The sequence below is a fragment of the Mytilus californianus genome, unplaced genomic scaffold (genome assembly GCF_021869535.1).
Source record: "Mytilus californianus isolate M0D057914Y unplaced genomic scaffold, xbMytCali1.0.p SCAF_12, whole genome shotgun sequence".
NCBI classification, from domain to species: Eukaryota; Metazoa; Mollusca; class Bivalvia; order Mytilida; family Mytilidae; genus Mytilus; species Mytilus californianus.
The window spans coordinates 34,296,982-34,312,544 of NW_026262604.1; the positions used below are offsets into that span (position 1 = coordinate 34,296,982).

The following is a 15,563-nucleotide window of genomic DNA, read 5'->3' on the forward strand; positions in this document are numbered from 1 at the left end:
ACCTGATGGTATTGCTCATCATCTGTTGGCTTACCTCTTGCCACGATTGGTATCCCCATATCTTCGTCCGCCGCTTTCAGTATTTCCTGATACTTCCTCTGGTCCATCTCTAATTCCTGCTTCTTCGATATTAACATAGGCACACAAAGGTCCTCATCAGCCTCTCTCATTACTTGATGGTATCTTTTGTCTTCTTTCTCCTGCCTCCTTCTTTCTTTCTCCCTAATCACTACCCTTACATCCTCCCGTTTTGTCTCCTGATGAGTATCTTCCTGCTCTATCCATACATCTTCCTGCTCTGTCTCCAGATGAACATCTTCTTTTCCCTCATCCACATCCTCATCATAGTCAAGGTCTTCATAATTCTGCCTATATACCTCTTCCATCTCTTTATCATTACTCCAACTTTTTACCATGCTGGAAGTACACAATTATCCTCATGCTATTTTTAAAAACTTATATATACAATATTTTACAATGTGTTTTTTTATTTTTTTTTTTATCATTATTTTGTTTTGTTTAAAAGCCAGTTAATCCGGCAATGATTAAAACATATCGGACAAATCATAATCGTCCAGGTATTTTGGACGATTTCTGATTCTACCACCATAGTTGTCAATTGCGTACAAAAATGTATCATCTAAATTATCAGTACTATTATTACTTAAAATCAAATTTACACCATCTAAATTAGTTACAATATGTCTATCTTCTGAGTCGACATCAGATGGATATCTGATTTCCAATCCTGTACCATGCTGGTCTACACCAATTTCCTGAACTTCTTCAGTATTATCAAGAAAAGATTCCAAATCTCGGAGTTGTTGAAAAGACTCTAAGCCAGTTGATCCGGCATGGTCTTTGTTTATACCATCCTCTGTCTCTTGAACAAAAAGAACTGGTTCCCTGTCATTATCTTCTTCAAATAACTGTGACAAATCATGAATATTTTCTTCTTCAGTCTGGCCAATTCCCAGGCTATAATCTACCTCACCTTGAAGAAGACGGTGTCTCATATACTTCAACCACTGTGGAATGTTTCTATCTGAGCAAGGTTTTAACTGATCGTGATGGATTGTTAGTTCTCTTTTCCTTGTTCTCATTTTATACAGAACTGATGACAGTACCTCTACAATTAGGTATGGTCCTTGCCAGGGTGCCCGCAATTTTTTACTTTCTCCTATTTTTGTAGCGGAATCTTTCTGTAAACAATGTCACCTTTATTATATATCCTGTGATTAAGTTTTACATCATAATCTCTTTTCTGTCTGAATTGAGCTGTCTTAAGGTTATCTCTAGCAATTTTGTGAGCTTTTTCTAATGCATTTTTTAGATCCTTGATATACTGATGGGGTTGGTTTATTTCCATGTTACTCTCTGCTGTTCCCAAGAGTAGATCTACTGGTTGCATTACCTCCCTTCCCAACATCATCATATTAGGGGTGAAGCCAGTTTGTCTATTTTTTGTAGATCTTATTGCGGCAGCCAATTGTTGAAGGTGAACATCCCAGTCTTTCTGCTTACCCTCTAAATAACATCTTACTGCCTGTAAAATCACACTATTATATCGTTCAACCTGTCCATTGGACCTTGGTCTATAAGGAGTTGTTCGAGTTTTTGCGATTTCTAGTAAGCGACATAATTCATGGAATAGGTTGCTATCAAAGTTTCTGCCTTGGTCAGTGTGTACTTGCAAAGCACAACCAAATTTAGAAAAGAAATCATCCACTGCTGCCTTTGCTATTGTTTCTGCATTTTGATTAGGCAAAGCGACAAATTCAATCCACTTAGTAAACTGGTCTATGATGGCTAGCACATATTTATTGTTAGAATTACTTTCCACAAGTGGCCCAAGTATATCCATGTGTACCCTTTCCATGGGAGCTCCTGCATGATATTTTCAGGATTTTCAGATGGGTATAGGATTAGAGATTAATGCTGTAATGGAGGAAATGGACAAAAATAGCTTAAAGTTGAATAAAATTGATTTTGATCAAAAACAGTCCTTTGACCTGGACCAGCTAAGAGAGAAGTTACCAACACATTTAAAAGAACTATTCAACCGATCACTAGCAAATTTGAACAACCAACAGTCATTGCAGCTAGTCACATTATTACTGAAGTTCCAAGATATTTTCGCTAAGGATGACCTGGATATTGGAATTTTCAACGGAGATATCCAACATACGATTGATACTGGAAGTTCTCATCCTATTAAACAGAAAATGCGCAGAACACCCTTGGGATTTGAAAAAGAAGAAGAAGAACATTTACAGCAATTGTTAGATAAAGGAATTATAGAACCATCTACTTCAGAATGGGCATCACCACCAGTCTTAGTAAGGAAGAAAGACGGAAAGCTCAGATACTGCATAGACTTCCGGAAGTTAAATGACGTCACTGATAAAGACGCGTTCCCGATTTCGAACATAGACACCTGTTTAGACACAATGAAAGGAACCGTTTTCATGTCAACGCTTGATATGCCCTCAGGGTATAATCAGGTGAAGTTAGACGAAAAAGACAGACACAAGACAGCGTTTGTTACTAAATACGGTCTATTTCAGTATACAAAACTTCCATTTGGTCTATGTAATAGTCCTGCAACATTCAGCAGAATAATTCAGCTTGTTCTTCAAGGCCTTACCTGGAAAGAATGTTTAGCATATCTTGACGATGTCATTGTTTTAGGCAAAGATTTTGACTTAAATTTACATAGTTGATATAAAAAAATCCAATTGCGTTACAAAACCTTCGTTTCTTTTCAATTTTTCCTTTTCTTTTTATACAAAACATTATTGAAATTTGCTTTCTTCTAAAATAGCAGGAATTCAAGTCTTTACGGATTCAAAAAGGTTATAAGTTATCCTCTGAAAGAAAATGTTTTTCAACGATCACTCAAACTGCTGTTGAACGCCATATTTTAATTTTCGTAATGCGATTATGCATTATTTTCTATGACAAAACCGGTTCTGCTTTGTTAAATTAAAGGACAAAACCGGGTCGTACACATTGACAAAACCGGGTGCTTCAATTTTGACATGACCCACTTCTTTCATTCTATGCACAGACATGCAAATATTCAGGTGATCATAGTGACAAGTCTTGAAATCTCCGTGTTAATATCTTTCTTTCCGTACCTTTCTTTCCGTACAGTGTGCACAATTTAAAGAGAAATTAAACAAATTCGAGACAGGGTTCACTCAATTCATCATTTTGATGTGCCTTTTTACTTATTTCTCCATTAATCTACAACGGTGGTAGAAAATATTACATCACACTATCGAAAATAGTTATATGTGTATGTATATTCTTCAATATAATTAAAACATCATATAAATAAACACAATTTCTACCTTTCTCTGCCTGTTGATTGTCCGTCACCGTACCGGACATTAGATACTATTGAGTCCAAACATTTTTCGCCGGGGTAGTTTAGACACAGTGTAAAAGTTCAGATTAATACTCGAATTAGAATTATGATAAAAGATTGAAAGTAGTTGAATGATCAAAATTAAATCTGTTTCAATATCGTGTATCACAAGTAATCGAACATATTTCTGAAAACCGTATTGTTTAATGATGAATGTGGAAATACATTACGAACTAAATTACATCAAATAATTGCATGTAGATAACCCATGCGATTTTTCAATTTCCAACGGAATTTTAAAATCATTTAATTTCATATACATACTTAAGGATACTGCCAGCTTCGTTCTTTGTTTTCCAGATGAAATCCTTTTCAGTAATACCTTGCTGGTAACCATCACTTATTGATTGCCAAAAGTGAAAAGATACGCTCTTAGGCATTTGAAATGAATTTAAATTGCATGCATCAAAAAAAAAATTGAGAACTGAAGTAATGCATATGTGTAAAAAGTCGCAAACATACAAAATATAAATATATATATATTCTTAACTTCACAACTTCATTAATATTACGTTCCAATAAACATGACAACATGCATTCAAAAGTTTGGAAACAATAAATACACAAATTGTAAGTGTGTGATATGTATGCCATCTTGTGCCGACCACAATTGTTGCTTTGTACATGGTCAACACTTACATTTGTAATCCGTTAAAAAATAGAAATAAATGACATTTTGCTAAAAGTATTGAATTGTAAGTTCCTAACTTAGTGCATATTGTTATGTTGCACAACATAAAAACGAAGATTGTATAAAGCTATCCCCTACTACATGCACAATTTGTGCAGGGACGTTAATCTTTTGGCTTCCTTTTTTTGGTTCATTTGTTTTTATTGTAGCATTTGAATCAAAATATCCACTTTCCTTTTAACATTACTTTGGTTTTCTTGCACTTTTACCAGTTGTCTTTTCATTTGGATGACTTCATTTGTTAAAGAGTCAATCTAGAAGAAATAAAAAAAAACTAAACCATTTGAAAAACAATAATTACAAAACTCTATGAAGTTCATCATTTAAAAAACTAAATAAATACGTCATCCAGAATATATACTGTATGAACCTAAACAAAACTTAATTTATGAGAGTCACTGACTTTTTACAAGTTGTGTTTATAACAGATTAAAAGCATAACATATACATGAACATTTATTTATCTAAATTAATCAACAGTTTTAAGATTAATTGTGTAAATAACATTTATACGCAGGTTTTTACTCTCTTTTATAATTGAACACCATTGAATAATTGTAACAAATAACTTTGGCGATACTACACTTCAAGCATTAAAATTTTGATTAATGTTTGAATTTAAATTTCCCATGGAAAAATTCTTTTGGTATTTTCTGCCTCTCTTTCATATATATTTTTATATTTGTGTAAAATTATTATAACAGGTTTGATGATTTTTTGTCCTGTCTTGAATGAAATTTAGATGATTTACATGAGATAAAGAGTTATGAATATGTATAACTGTCGTATACAAATAATCCGTGTTCAAAAATCTGAATAAAAAGACAAATCCGTGCAGTCCTTGAAAATGATAGTCTTTTGATTCCATCAAGGGGGTTACTTGAGAAGGTTCTCGTATAACCTCCTTGATTCCATATAGTCACGATACCAATCCTCTATAAACAGGCTCCTATTGATTCTCAAAATAAAATCACATATGAATGTTATATAAAAACAACATATATAATGACGTGAATATATGACAGAATTCATTATTCGGATTTGGACACAGATATAAGTGCTACCACAGCTTCAAAATTGATCCCCAAGAAATCAGAAAACCAGAAAGAAGAAAATCGAGTTGATCCAAGTTTAATTGCCGTTTCATTCAGAAGATTCTACTTTTGTAAGTATAGTTATTTCAACAGTAACAGGAAATATATATGGTTCAGGGGTGGGGATCTCGACCGTTAACAAGTTCTCAAAAGGGGGTGATTCCCCAGGGGATTCGGCCTTTATTTCATTTGATTTGTGTTTTATTCCATACAAGAACATATATGGTCAAAAGGTGGGGATCTTGACCGTTTACAAGTTCTCAAACAGGAGGGGGTGGTATTGACCCCCAGTGGACGCGCCTTTTAATTCATTTGATTTTTCCCATACATAAAATTCATATGGTTTCGGGATGGGGATCTCGACCGTTTACTAGTTCTCAAACAGGAGGGGCTGGGAATGACCACGGGGACCCCCCCTCCAATATTTCATTTTGTTTGTTTTGTTTTATTTTCCAATAAAAGATTATATATGGTTTAGGGGTGGTGATCTCGACCGTTTACAAGATAAAAGCACATTCTCATATTGAAGGGGGTGTGATGACCCACATAGACTCACCATATTTGATTTGATTTGTTTTATTGTCCTGTGATCATTACTGAAGACTACGTGTGGTATCACTTACTGTTTTCAAGTTAAAGTCATTTGAAAATTAAAAAAAAAATCCCATAGGGTTCTATAGTAAACATCACATATTTTAATTGAAATATATGGTAAAAATGAAGAAGATGTTCAGTTGTTGCTGCAGTTTCAATTTTACAATATTCATAGATAAAGAATACGAAAAAATAATTCGGATTCGCGGCTTTTGCCTCCATTTTGATTTGAAATTGACCATACAACTTTAGTTATAGCTACATGTAGCTACGCATTGAAAAACCAATAACGGATTGATATTGTACAACTATTGATTTTGCAACAGTTCATTAAGACAACATGGTAATTGCTTTTTATTCATTCATTTATTTGATATGCCTTCTTTTTGGTTAGCATTTTTAAATTAAAGGACATTCTTATTGGGGTAAGAAATTTTTTTTTAAAATCATTAATTAATTTCATTTATTTTTGTTTAACCAAAAACTGAATGTTCATAATTATTAAAACGGAAAAAAGGAAGAACAGGTAACCAACAAAATTTATATTACAAAAAATTAAGGATATTTAACACCTATTAAACATATGAGAGGAGGTCGGAGGGGTCCTGATCCCGAAATCCTGGGCTTAAAAACATAAAATCCCGAGGTTCCGAATTAAAAAAAATTAAATCCCGACATCCCGAAATTCGAAAAAAGAATTTCCGGATCCCGAAATGATCAATCCCGAAATCCCGAGCTTAAAAACACCTGATGCCGGATTCCCGATAAAGGTCCGACCCCCCCCCCCCCCCTCACATATGAATCATACGTTATCATTTACTTTTCAAACATAATAAAGAAATAAATTGTTTTAAGATCTTTAATCTTAAATTCTTTTTTGTTTATTCATTAATCGATAGAATCATAATATAAGAGAAATTATATCTATTGTCAATTGTCAGACAGATGCTTTCATTTTTCTTAAATCTGATCATGGAAGTATTATATTGTCAATATAATACTTCCATGATCTGATAGAGTATTTATTTGTCTGGGCTTTTCAATATAGTTTTTATAAGAATTCTTCGACTGTTTGTTAATGTCTTGTGTCCTTTGGTCTATTGTGGAGAGTTATCTCATTGACAATCCTACAACATCTTCTTTTTTATAACCTATTTCTAAGCGTACAGGGCAAGTTGAAAAAGAAATTTCGTATCTGTTTATCTTCGTGAAATTTTTTTCTGAGCAGATTCAATTACCAGGAAGGCGCCACAACATCTTATATCATTTAACGTGTTGTTAATATATTTAACAACATATTATATCATTTAACGTGTTGTTAATATGAATTTAGTTGTAAAACGTATTAATGACCATTTTATCCTGTATTTTTGTCACACCGTTGGTCTAGAAATCACTACTATAGGGGGCTCTACAACTCCCATAACAAATGATTATAACCCCCACTATATGAATTCTTATCGCAACACCATCTATCATTACATAATATATATCACCACTTTTTGAACTATAATAAAATCCTATTACATAAGATATTAAAATGTACTTTTCAACATTAATTCCAGAGAGAGAGAGAGAGAGAGATTTAATTAACCTTGTACCCTTATATCCATAATGAAAAAGTAAGCAACCATAACTGACAAATAAGAGTAGTTGTTATTTATTTACAAGTTTATTTACATTGATGACTTGAGAGAGAAAGGTTGTCATAATATTTTAACCATGTCACATACAAGGATTAATTCTACATCTTCATCATCAAGAAAAAGTATTGCATCTAGTTTGTCAGATATGTACTATCATTATGAAATGCATATAAATATGTTGAAATGGACAGGAGTAATTGTGATATTAATATTATCAGCAACAACTTTATGGATAACTTGTGGTGTATATGAATCTCCAAAACAAAACAAAAACATGACTGACTACATTAAAATTGACCAAAACTTCAACCAGTCATTGTGTTCTTTTATTAAACATTTTAGTCTACCTAGTGAATTTGTGTTAACTATATGTAAATACAACAACAAGAGAACAGTTATAGACATCAGACAATTTTTAAACCATAAACCTACCATTAAAGGCATTTCATTAACATTGATACAGTGGAACTACTTAACAGCCATCACACAGTATATTAATAAAGCTTTGAATCAGAAACATTTAGGATGATATGGTTTAATACATGTAGCAAAACTGTAAAAGTATAAATGATATTTTCTCTCAGATATTGTACAGTGTAATTTATTTGTGAATATTTGTGAAATAAATTAGGTATGCATATTTTTTTTTTTGTCTTGGTGTTGTTTTTTTTTTTTAAACTATATCTAGTTTTTTACTAATAATCCCCTTTACATGCTATAAAGTTAAATGAAATTAGATATTATATACAGGTATAACATTTGATAAAAACTCTCTACATAGCCTGTCAAGATAACTTTATTTATATAAAGACATCAAATAAAGGAATTTATACATTTTATTACACAAATGTATAATACAAAATTAATTCAACAACAAATGTCTTTAGATATTTAAAAAACCATATATCTGGTTTGTCCATTTTCCAATGTTAACTGTTTAATTCTTCAGACATTAAATCCCTTTTTCGGGATTTTAATTGCTTCTTAAACACAATGTCACTATTCAATTTAATTTTATTGCGTCCCAATAATTCAGCCTGGTACATAATTTTTACACCCAGATCATCAATTTTCTTTTTCAGGAGGTCTTCAAGATGATTAATAACAGCTATTTCTGAATACCTAAAAAATACATTCAAATTATAACTATTCAGTGAATTATTATTATCATTATCAAATATTGAACTGAATTCAAAATAAGAATAGTTAGTTGGTATATTGTAAAAAATATCATATAGTATGCTAATCAATTTTCTTGTTTGAATTGTTTTACGTTGTCATGGTGGGATCTTTTATAGCTGACCATGTGGTATGGGCTTTGATCATTCTTGAAGATCATATGGCTACCTATAGTTGTTAATTTCTGTGTTATTTGGTCTCTTGTGGAGAGTTGTCTCATTGGCAATCATACTGCATCTTCTTTTTTTATAATTAAAAATGTAAGAGATTCAGTCTATTCAGTTTCATTATCCATATTGTAATGATTAAGAACAATTATAATAACAGTAATGAAAAATTATTAAATACCTTGTCTGAACATCATTTGCTTGAGGCTCTTGTTTCATCATTGCTGCTCCTTCCATAATAAATTAAATCTGATTATACCTGAAAAAAAACCCTCCAGTAATTACTATAATTAAAAATACAATAATGTCAACAAGAAAAAAAAATACACACACACTATAATTTAAATTAAGAAACCATTCTCTAAAATAATAAGATAAACAGAAGCAAATGTTACAAAATTCAAATAATACAAGTATAACATGTACAAGGATGACATAAAGCTCAAGGATGTTCAAAATGAAAATGGTGGTACACAGTACTAACAACAAAATACATACTGTTACAATCATGCTTTTACTACAATCATTGAAGACTTTTAAGATAAAATATTTTATATTTATAAAAGTAGCATTTTGGAAAAATCTAAGTGTAAAAAGAATAGTTTTAGTACTTACAATATCTTCTATCTGTTGACCTGTGCTGTTAAAAAGAAAGTAATGTATATTTTATACAAAAATGTTACATAATTAATAAGTAACTGTAAAATCTAAGATTTACAGATCTTCTAATTGACCCTTTTAAACAATAGATTTGAATCTTTACATAACAAATAATTATGTAAACTACATAATAGTTTGAAACTTCCCATTAAATTATTGTTTTATCATTTTTACATCTTTTGAGGTTTATCAATTTACACATCTTTTACATAGACTGTTATGAAAAACAAAGACCAAATATTAAAATAGTGTTACTATTACAAATTGTTATGTTAAATTATAAAAAAAAAATCATGTACATGTACCTGAGATTAATATCTAAGATGCTTTTCAGGCTGTAGGTTTCCATCATAGACCTTTCCTACTAGACCATGGATTCTGTTTTTAACTAATGGTTATGTAATACAATATAATGTTCACTAGTTAGTTACTGAAAATAGGCCAAATTTGGATATATTTTTTTTAAATATGTCAGAACAATTTACTACACTTTAAAATGAATAAAATGTTTAGTGTTGGAATCTATGATTTTAAAATTACAATATAAAGAATGTTTTACAAGACTTCTTGTGAAAAACAACCTCATAATTGTCAATATGGGGGGAAGGATGAAGAATGTATGTGTGCTTTAAAATTGTATGAAATGAGCAATCCAAAATATGAAGTGATGGTAGGTTTTATAAAATGTATGTGGGGGAAAAAAAACCCACTGTATTAATACTCTAGTACATAGGACTTAGGATTCAACTAAATGTACACAGGAGAAATTATATGGATAAAACAAATGCTTGAAATGAAATATCTGGAACATTTTTGTTTTTATTATATAAAATTTACTCCTCTCAATGTGGAGTACTGCAATTGTTAACAGTATTACAATAATGGATGACATTTTAAAAAATTATTCAATGTTATCTCAGGTTATTGATACATTTTCATTTACAGATTTTAATCAAAATTGTATGAATAACCCTAGTGTTTACCTATATGTATACGAATGAAAACCATGTCCTTAACCGTAACCTTTTGGTACTTAGTGTTTTTAGAGAACAGTAAGTTTTTCTATATCGAATCTTCTAAAGTAAGAAGGTAACTCGAATGTCATGGAGTTGAATTTATTTTCTTTTATAATATATATAATCCGAAATTGAATTAATATTTTATTTACAACAAATAAGAAGAATTACAACGGGTTTTTTTTTCTTCTTATTAACTGAAACAACTAGTGACATTCGATATTATCCCAACAGGTTCTCCATTCATCCCGACCTCTTTTCCGTTCTCTTCAAAACAAAAATGGCGTGGTTTCAAATTGTATCAGTTCTATTCATCTTTATTACAACTACAAGTGGTCAATGTCAGTATGACACAGCTTCGGCCGTTTGCTTCTGCAACAAGGAAGTTTATGTCAGGGAAGTGATGATTGTAGAAGTGATGTCAGAAAATTGTGATTGTATTATCCATCTGGTAGACTTCAATGAGCCCCCTACTGTAGCAAACATGTTTAACAGAGAGTGTAGCTGGACATGCACAAATGAGACATGTGGTAGGTTTTTACATTAACACAGTAACTTATATGAAGTAAAAAATAATGCTGTCTGTGATTAAACTTTGACCAAGAAAACATTACACATCAAAGTATGATAAATGTTCAATTTCAAAGTTTTAAAGAAAATCCACCTAAGACCATTCCTTATGGTTTAAGCACAGCATAAGTATAATACAGATCTTAATCAAACCTATTGTAGCTTATTTACACCTCAAAGACCCCTTGATTGATTATAACATGTATTTCATAAATTTAGCAGCTGTATTTTTGGTGGGAAAATGGACATTATGTTGTGGTTAACAAAACAATAAAAACTGTGTTTATTTTCAAAAGTCTCATGGGAGAATATATTATTTATTTTTGAACCACAAGTTTAAAGACGGACAACACATTATACAATTACGTCCAATATGTGCAGAGCATGTCATAAACAAACTTATAATTTCATTTATTACTATGTTGTTTAAAAACTTTATCTTGATAAACTTCAAAAAGTCACCCCATATTCACTTATAGCTTAATTGATATGTAATTCTTTGAGATTTTTTTTTTTTTTTTTACAAAATGTCATTCAACTTGCCAGGACTGTCAAGTAAGTTCATCCTAAGGTTAATCTAAAATATAAAATCAAGAATTTTGTTGTTGTTTGAATGATACAACTGACTATTGGTTTGTAAATTTGTACTTTCCTTTTTTTTTTTACACAGGAAAGTAGAAACCACAAATAAATTTGCTTAAATATCTTATACCCACCAAATAAAATAACAAAATATAAAGTTCACATGAAAATATCTGCTTTGACAGTACTATGTACTGACAAATTTATTGTGCTGGCCAGTAGTAAGTCACTTTATCAAATAATGAATTACCTGCAAGGCTGTCTCCTTACTCAAGGGATAATAACTTTTGTAATGTAAAACAGAAGATGTGGTATGATTGTCAAGGAGACAACTTTCCATAAGTGACCGAAATGACACAGAAATTAACAATTACAGGTCACCATACAACCTTCAACCATGAGCAAAGCTCATACAACATAGTCAGCTATAAAAAGCCCTGAAATGACAATGTAAAACAAATCAAATGAGAAAATTAACCACCTTATTTATTCATATATTATATACATAAATTATATTAAAAATTTTATAAAATTTAGATATATTCCAGAAGTGTCAAATCTTTTATAATACTTTAAATGAATTAAAATCCAAAAATGGCCCCCAATACAATGATTTTAAAGGTGTTTTACTGGACAGAACTTAATTTTGACTTAATTCTATTGTAAAAATTATATTTTTTTCTAACAGACAATTGGTAAGACAACCTTTTGTATATTTTATAAAGATATATTTGTGTTAAAAATGTTTTTTTTTTCAGTACCTGACAACATATTAGAAGTGTTTGTGACAAGGAAGGAAAAAAACCCCACCAAACCTACAAGTGAAACAACAACAGACCACACAGAAGCATGGCCCACCACTAGGGATTCAATGACCACAGATCACAAAGAAGCATGGCCTACCACAACAGTCAGGGTGACCACAAACAGTAAAGAACCACATTCAGGTAATGATACATAAAAGGTGATATGTAAAAATAGAAAGTGACTGTTTACCTAAAATATAAAATTATAAGATCTTTCAAAAATAAAGCATTTTAACAGTACAAGTTTCTATTTTATATTGTTAACAATGTAGGTTATATGATGCACATACATTTAGTAAGACTTTTAGTGTTGTTCATGACTAATAAAAATAATTTGAGATATAACTTTTTTAAGTAATTTAAATGTGTTTTACTTTTTTTTTTTCATAATTTTAGAACAGAAGAAAGACCTGGGAAATTACTTAGAGAAAATGGATGTATTCATGACAGGTACATAAAAATCTTTTATTGTTTGAATAACCATTTCAATTAAAATGTCTGTATCAAGTCAAGACCATGGCAATACAAATGATCTGGTAAATTATCACATGTTTTGGCAGTTCTTTAGCTATAGATGTATAACACTGAATATGTAAGTTCTGTAGTTTTGTTTAACCCTAATAGAAAATAATATTTTTTCAAATGTTAATTAAGGGTTTAATACATAAATGTGAATGAGGGTTTGGCATTATAGTTGTACTTTTGCACAAGATGAGGAGAATTGGTATGTGATCAACTAAACAGTATATTTTTAACTCGACATGAAAAAACAATGAAAAAAAAAAAGAAATAACATTATATTCTATCATGGCAAGTAAAATATCAATTTATTGTGGTAAGGTTATACAATGAATATAAATGTGTTTTTTTTATTTTGCAGTATTCTGGACAGTGTCGGGACTATTTGTTGCCTACATTTCACTGGTTGTAGGCAAGATGATATACCAAAGTAGACAACAGAAACAGCCGTATCTTCCCATAACAAGATCTCAACAGGATTCGACAGTGACAACGCAAATACCAACACTAGATATTACTCCATCATTTGAAATACCCACCATCATTCCCATTCCAGAAATATCCCCCCCCAAAGACCAACAGTACCTAGAATTAGTTCATTAAGATCAATTGAAGACATCCCACCTATTTTTACCCTACGTACATACTCCTCCTCATCAGACACTGAAAGCTTCAATAGGGAATCATCTCCAGAACCATCTGCACCTCTAATGGAAGATCCAACACCCCCCATAGCAAGACGAACCAGAAGTCATCGAATAAAGACCCCCTTAACAGAAGAGACTTATATGTGAAAGAAATTGTGCTGAAATTAGTTTTATTTTTTGATAATATTTGGATTATTTTTTTAGATTAAATTTTTATTCAAAAATACTAAATGCAAGATTTAAATTAAAACAAAATTAAATAGCTTTTGACCATAGTTTAGTGAAAAGCATTACGTTTTGGGGAAAACAAATTTTAGATTTCATTCATCTTTAACTTTTTCAAACCAGTGTGAAAATATTAGACTATAAATTTGTGATATGACAGGTGGATAAATAAATAATACAAACAATGGTTTAAAGTATTTGGTGACTTCAAAACAATGTAAATAGATTTTCAATTTTTATATGCATGCACAGTATTAGTGAAATACTCAGGATTGTTTTTAAGTTTTGTTGTTAATTATACAATGCCAAGTCCCATATTTTAAGTGTCTCATCAATCAATATAGTCTTTGTATAAATTATCTTTTGTATATTGATAACTAAACTATATTTAAAAAATTTCTGAGATAACACAAAGAGAAATTTAAAAGATGTTTTTACCTCTTTTGTATTAAGAAAAATAAAAAAAGATATGTTGTACTCTTTTTTTTTTGTTACTGTTTGCAGTTAAAATTGGTGCTAAGTATGTTTCTAAATTGTTTTTTTTTTAAAATAGTGCTACAAAAGAAAGTGTTCTGTTTGAAATATCTGTTTGGTGATTACACCAGTATTTGGTCAAATTAAATTAAAACATACTGGGTCAAACTAAATTAAAACAAAGTAGTTTCTTTTTTTTTTTACAAGTGTGTAAAAAGTGTAAATAGATATATTATGATATTTTTTTTTTGCTCAAATACTCAGGAATGTTGTGGTGTTCCATTTTTAAAATCTAACAGTTGGTATGGTTTTGTTTTCAGATACATAATGTCCCAATGTTATGATTGTTGTTATATATCATGTGATATTGCTCAAATTTTCTGAAAGCTGTTAAGTTTCTCATTAATATACATTGTTTTATATTGTTTGAGTTTTGTCTTGAAGAATTTTATTTTTGTTAAAGTAAGATGCTTGAAGTAATTTTGTCTTCCTTGTGTACACATCATTTAGTGAAACAGTGTTCATAAGTTTATAACTATATCATTCCACTATGTATATAAAAGGTTTTGAGCTGATATATATTTCTGTTTTCTTTGTTTTGTTTTTATATTAGTTTTTTATTCTTACTGTTGATATGTAATATGAAGTGTTCACTAAACTGTCTCATATCTTTCTTTTTGTAAAAGATTTTCCTTTTTGATACTTTATGTAACTTTTGATGCTTTTATGGCTTGTCTTATTTAGAAGACTATTGTTTTATGGACCAAAGACATTTTTCTAGTCCCAAGTTTTTATTTTGAAAATGGTGCTAAAATAGTGTTCAATTAATGTTGTTCACTGTATGAGAAGAAAAAAAAAGGTTGTTACTTATAGGGTTTTTGTTACTTGGAATGTTTTATATGATGAATGTATATTTTATGATTACTTTTTATTAAATATGTTGTTTTTAATGTCTTGAGTTATTTATGAAATGGAGAAGAACCATCCTTTAATCTGATGTTTGTATCTAGGTTACCCACTAAAAGGAAATTAATGAACCATACAAAGAAAAGATGAACATAGTATCTTAATGGGATCTAATAAACCTTAACCTTAAATTTTACATAACACAAAGGTTAGAAGTACAATCAAACCATTAACCTACTTTTAAAATTGCATAATATGGGGGGTTTGACACTATAAGAAGTGAAAAGAACATGAAAGATTTACTGGAGGTATGGGAGATGAGACATAAGGTAGGACCCATAATTATATTAAGAT

General features: G+C 30.5%; 1 protein-coding gene and 1 long non-coding RNA gene across 2 annotated transcripts; one reads left to right on the top strand and one right to left on the bottom strand.

Annotated features, from left to right (window-relative positions):
- Positions 1-8,369: 8,369 nt before the first annotated feature.
- LOC127721747 (uncharacterized) lies at positions 8,370-9,894 on the bottom strand. Its single transcript, XR_007991427.1, has 4 exons — positions 9,770-9,894; positions 9,420-9,444; positions 8,986-9,063; positions 8,370-8,580 (listed from the first exon to the last, which is right to left on the bottom strand). It is a non-coding gene; the product is annotated as an uncharacterized LOC127721747 (long non-coding RNA).
- A 765-nt stretch (positions 9,895-10,659) lies between these two features.
- Positions 10,660-15,253, top strand: LOC127721739 (uncharacterized). The gene is made up of 4 exons (XM_052228549.1): positions 10,660-11,010; positions 12,391-12,579; positions 12,835-12,888; positions 13,319-15,253. The coding sequence occupies exons 1-4, from the start codon at positions 10,761-10,763 to the stop codon at positions 13,558-13,560; spliced, it is 735 nt and encodes a 244-aa protein (XP_052084509.1). The 5' UTR covers positions 10,660-10,760; the 3' UTR covers positions 13,561-15,253.
- Positions 15,254-15,563: the final 310 nt, after the last annotated feature.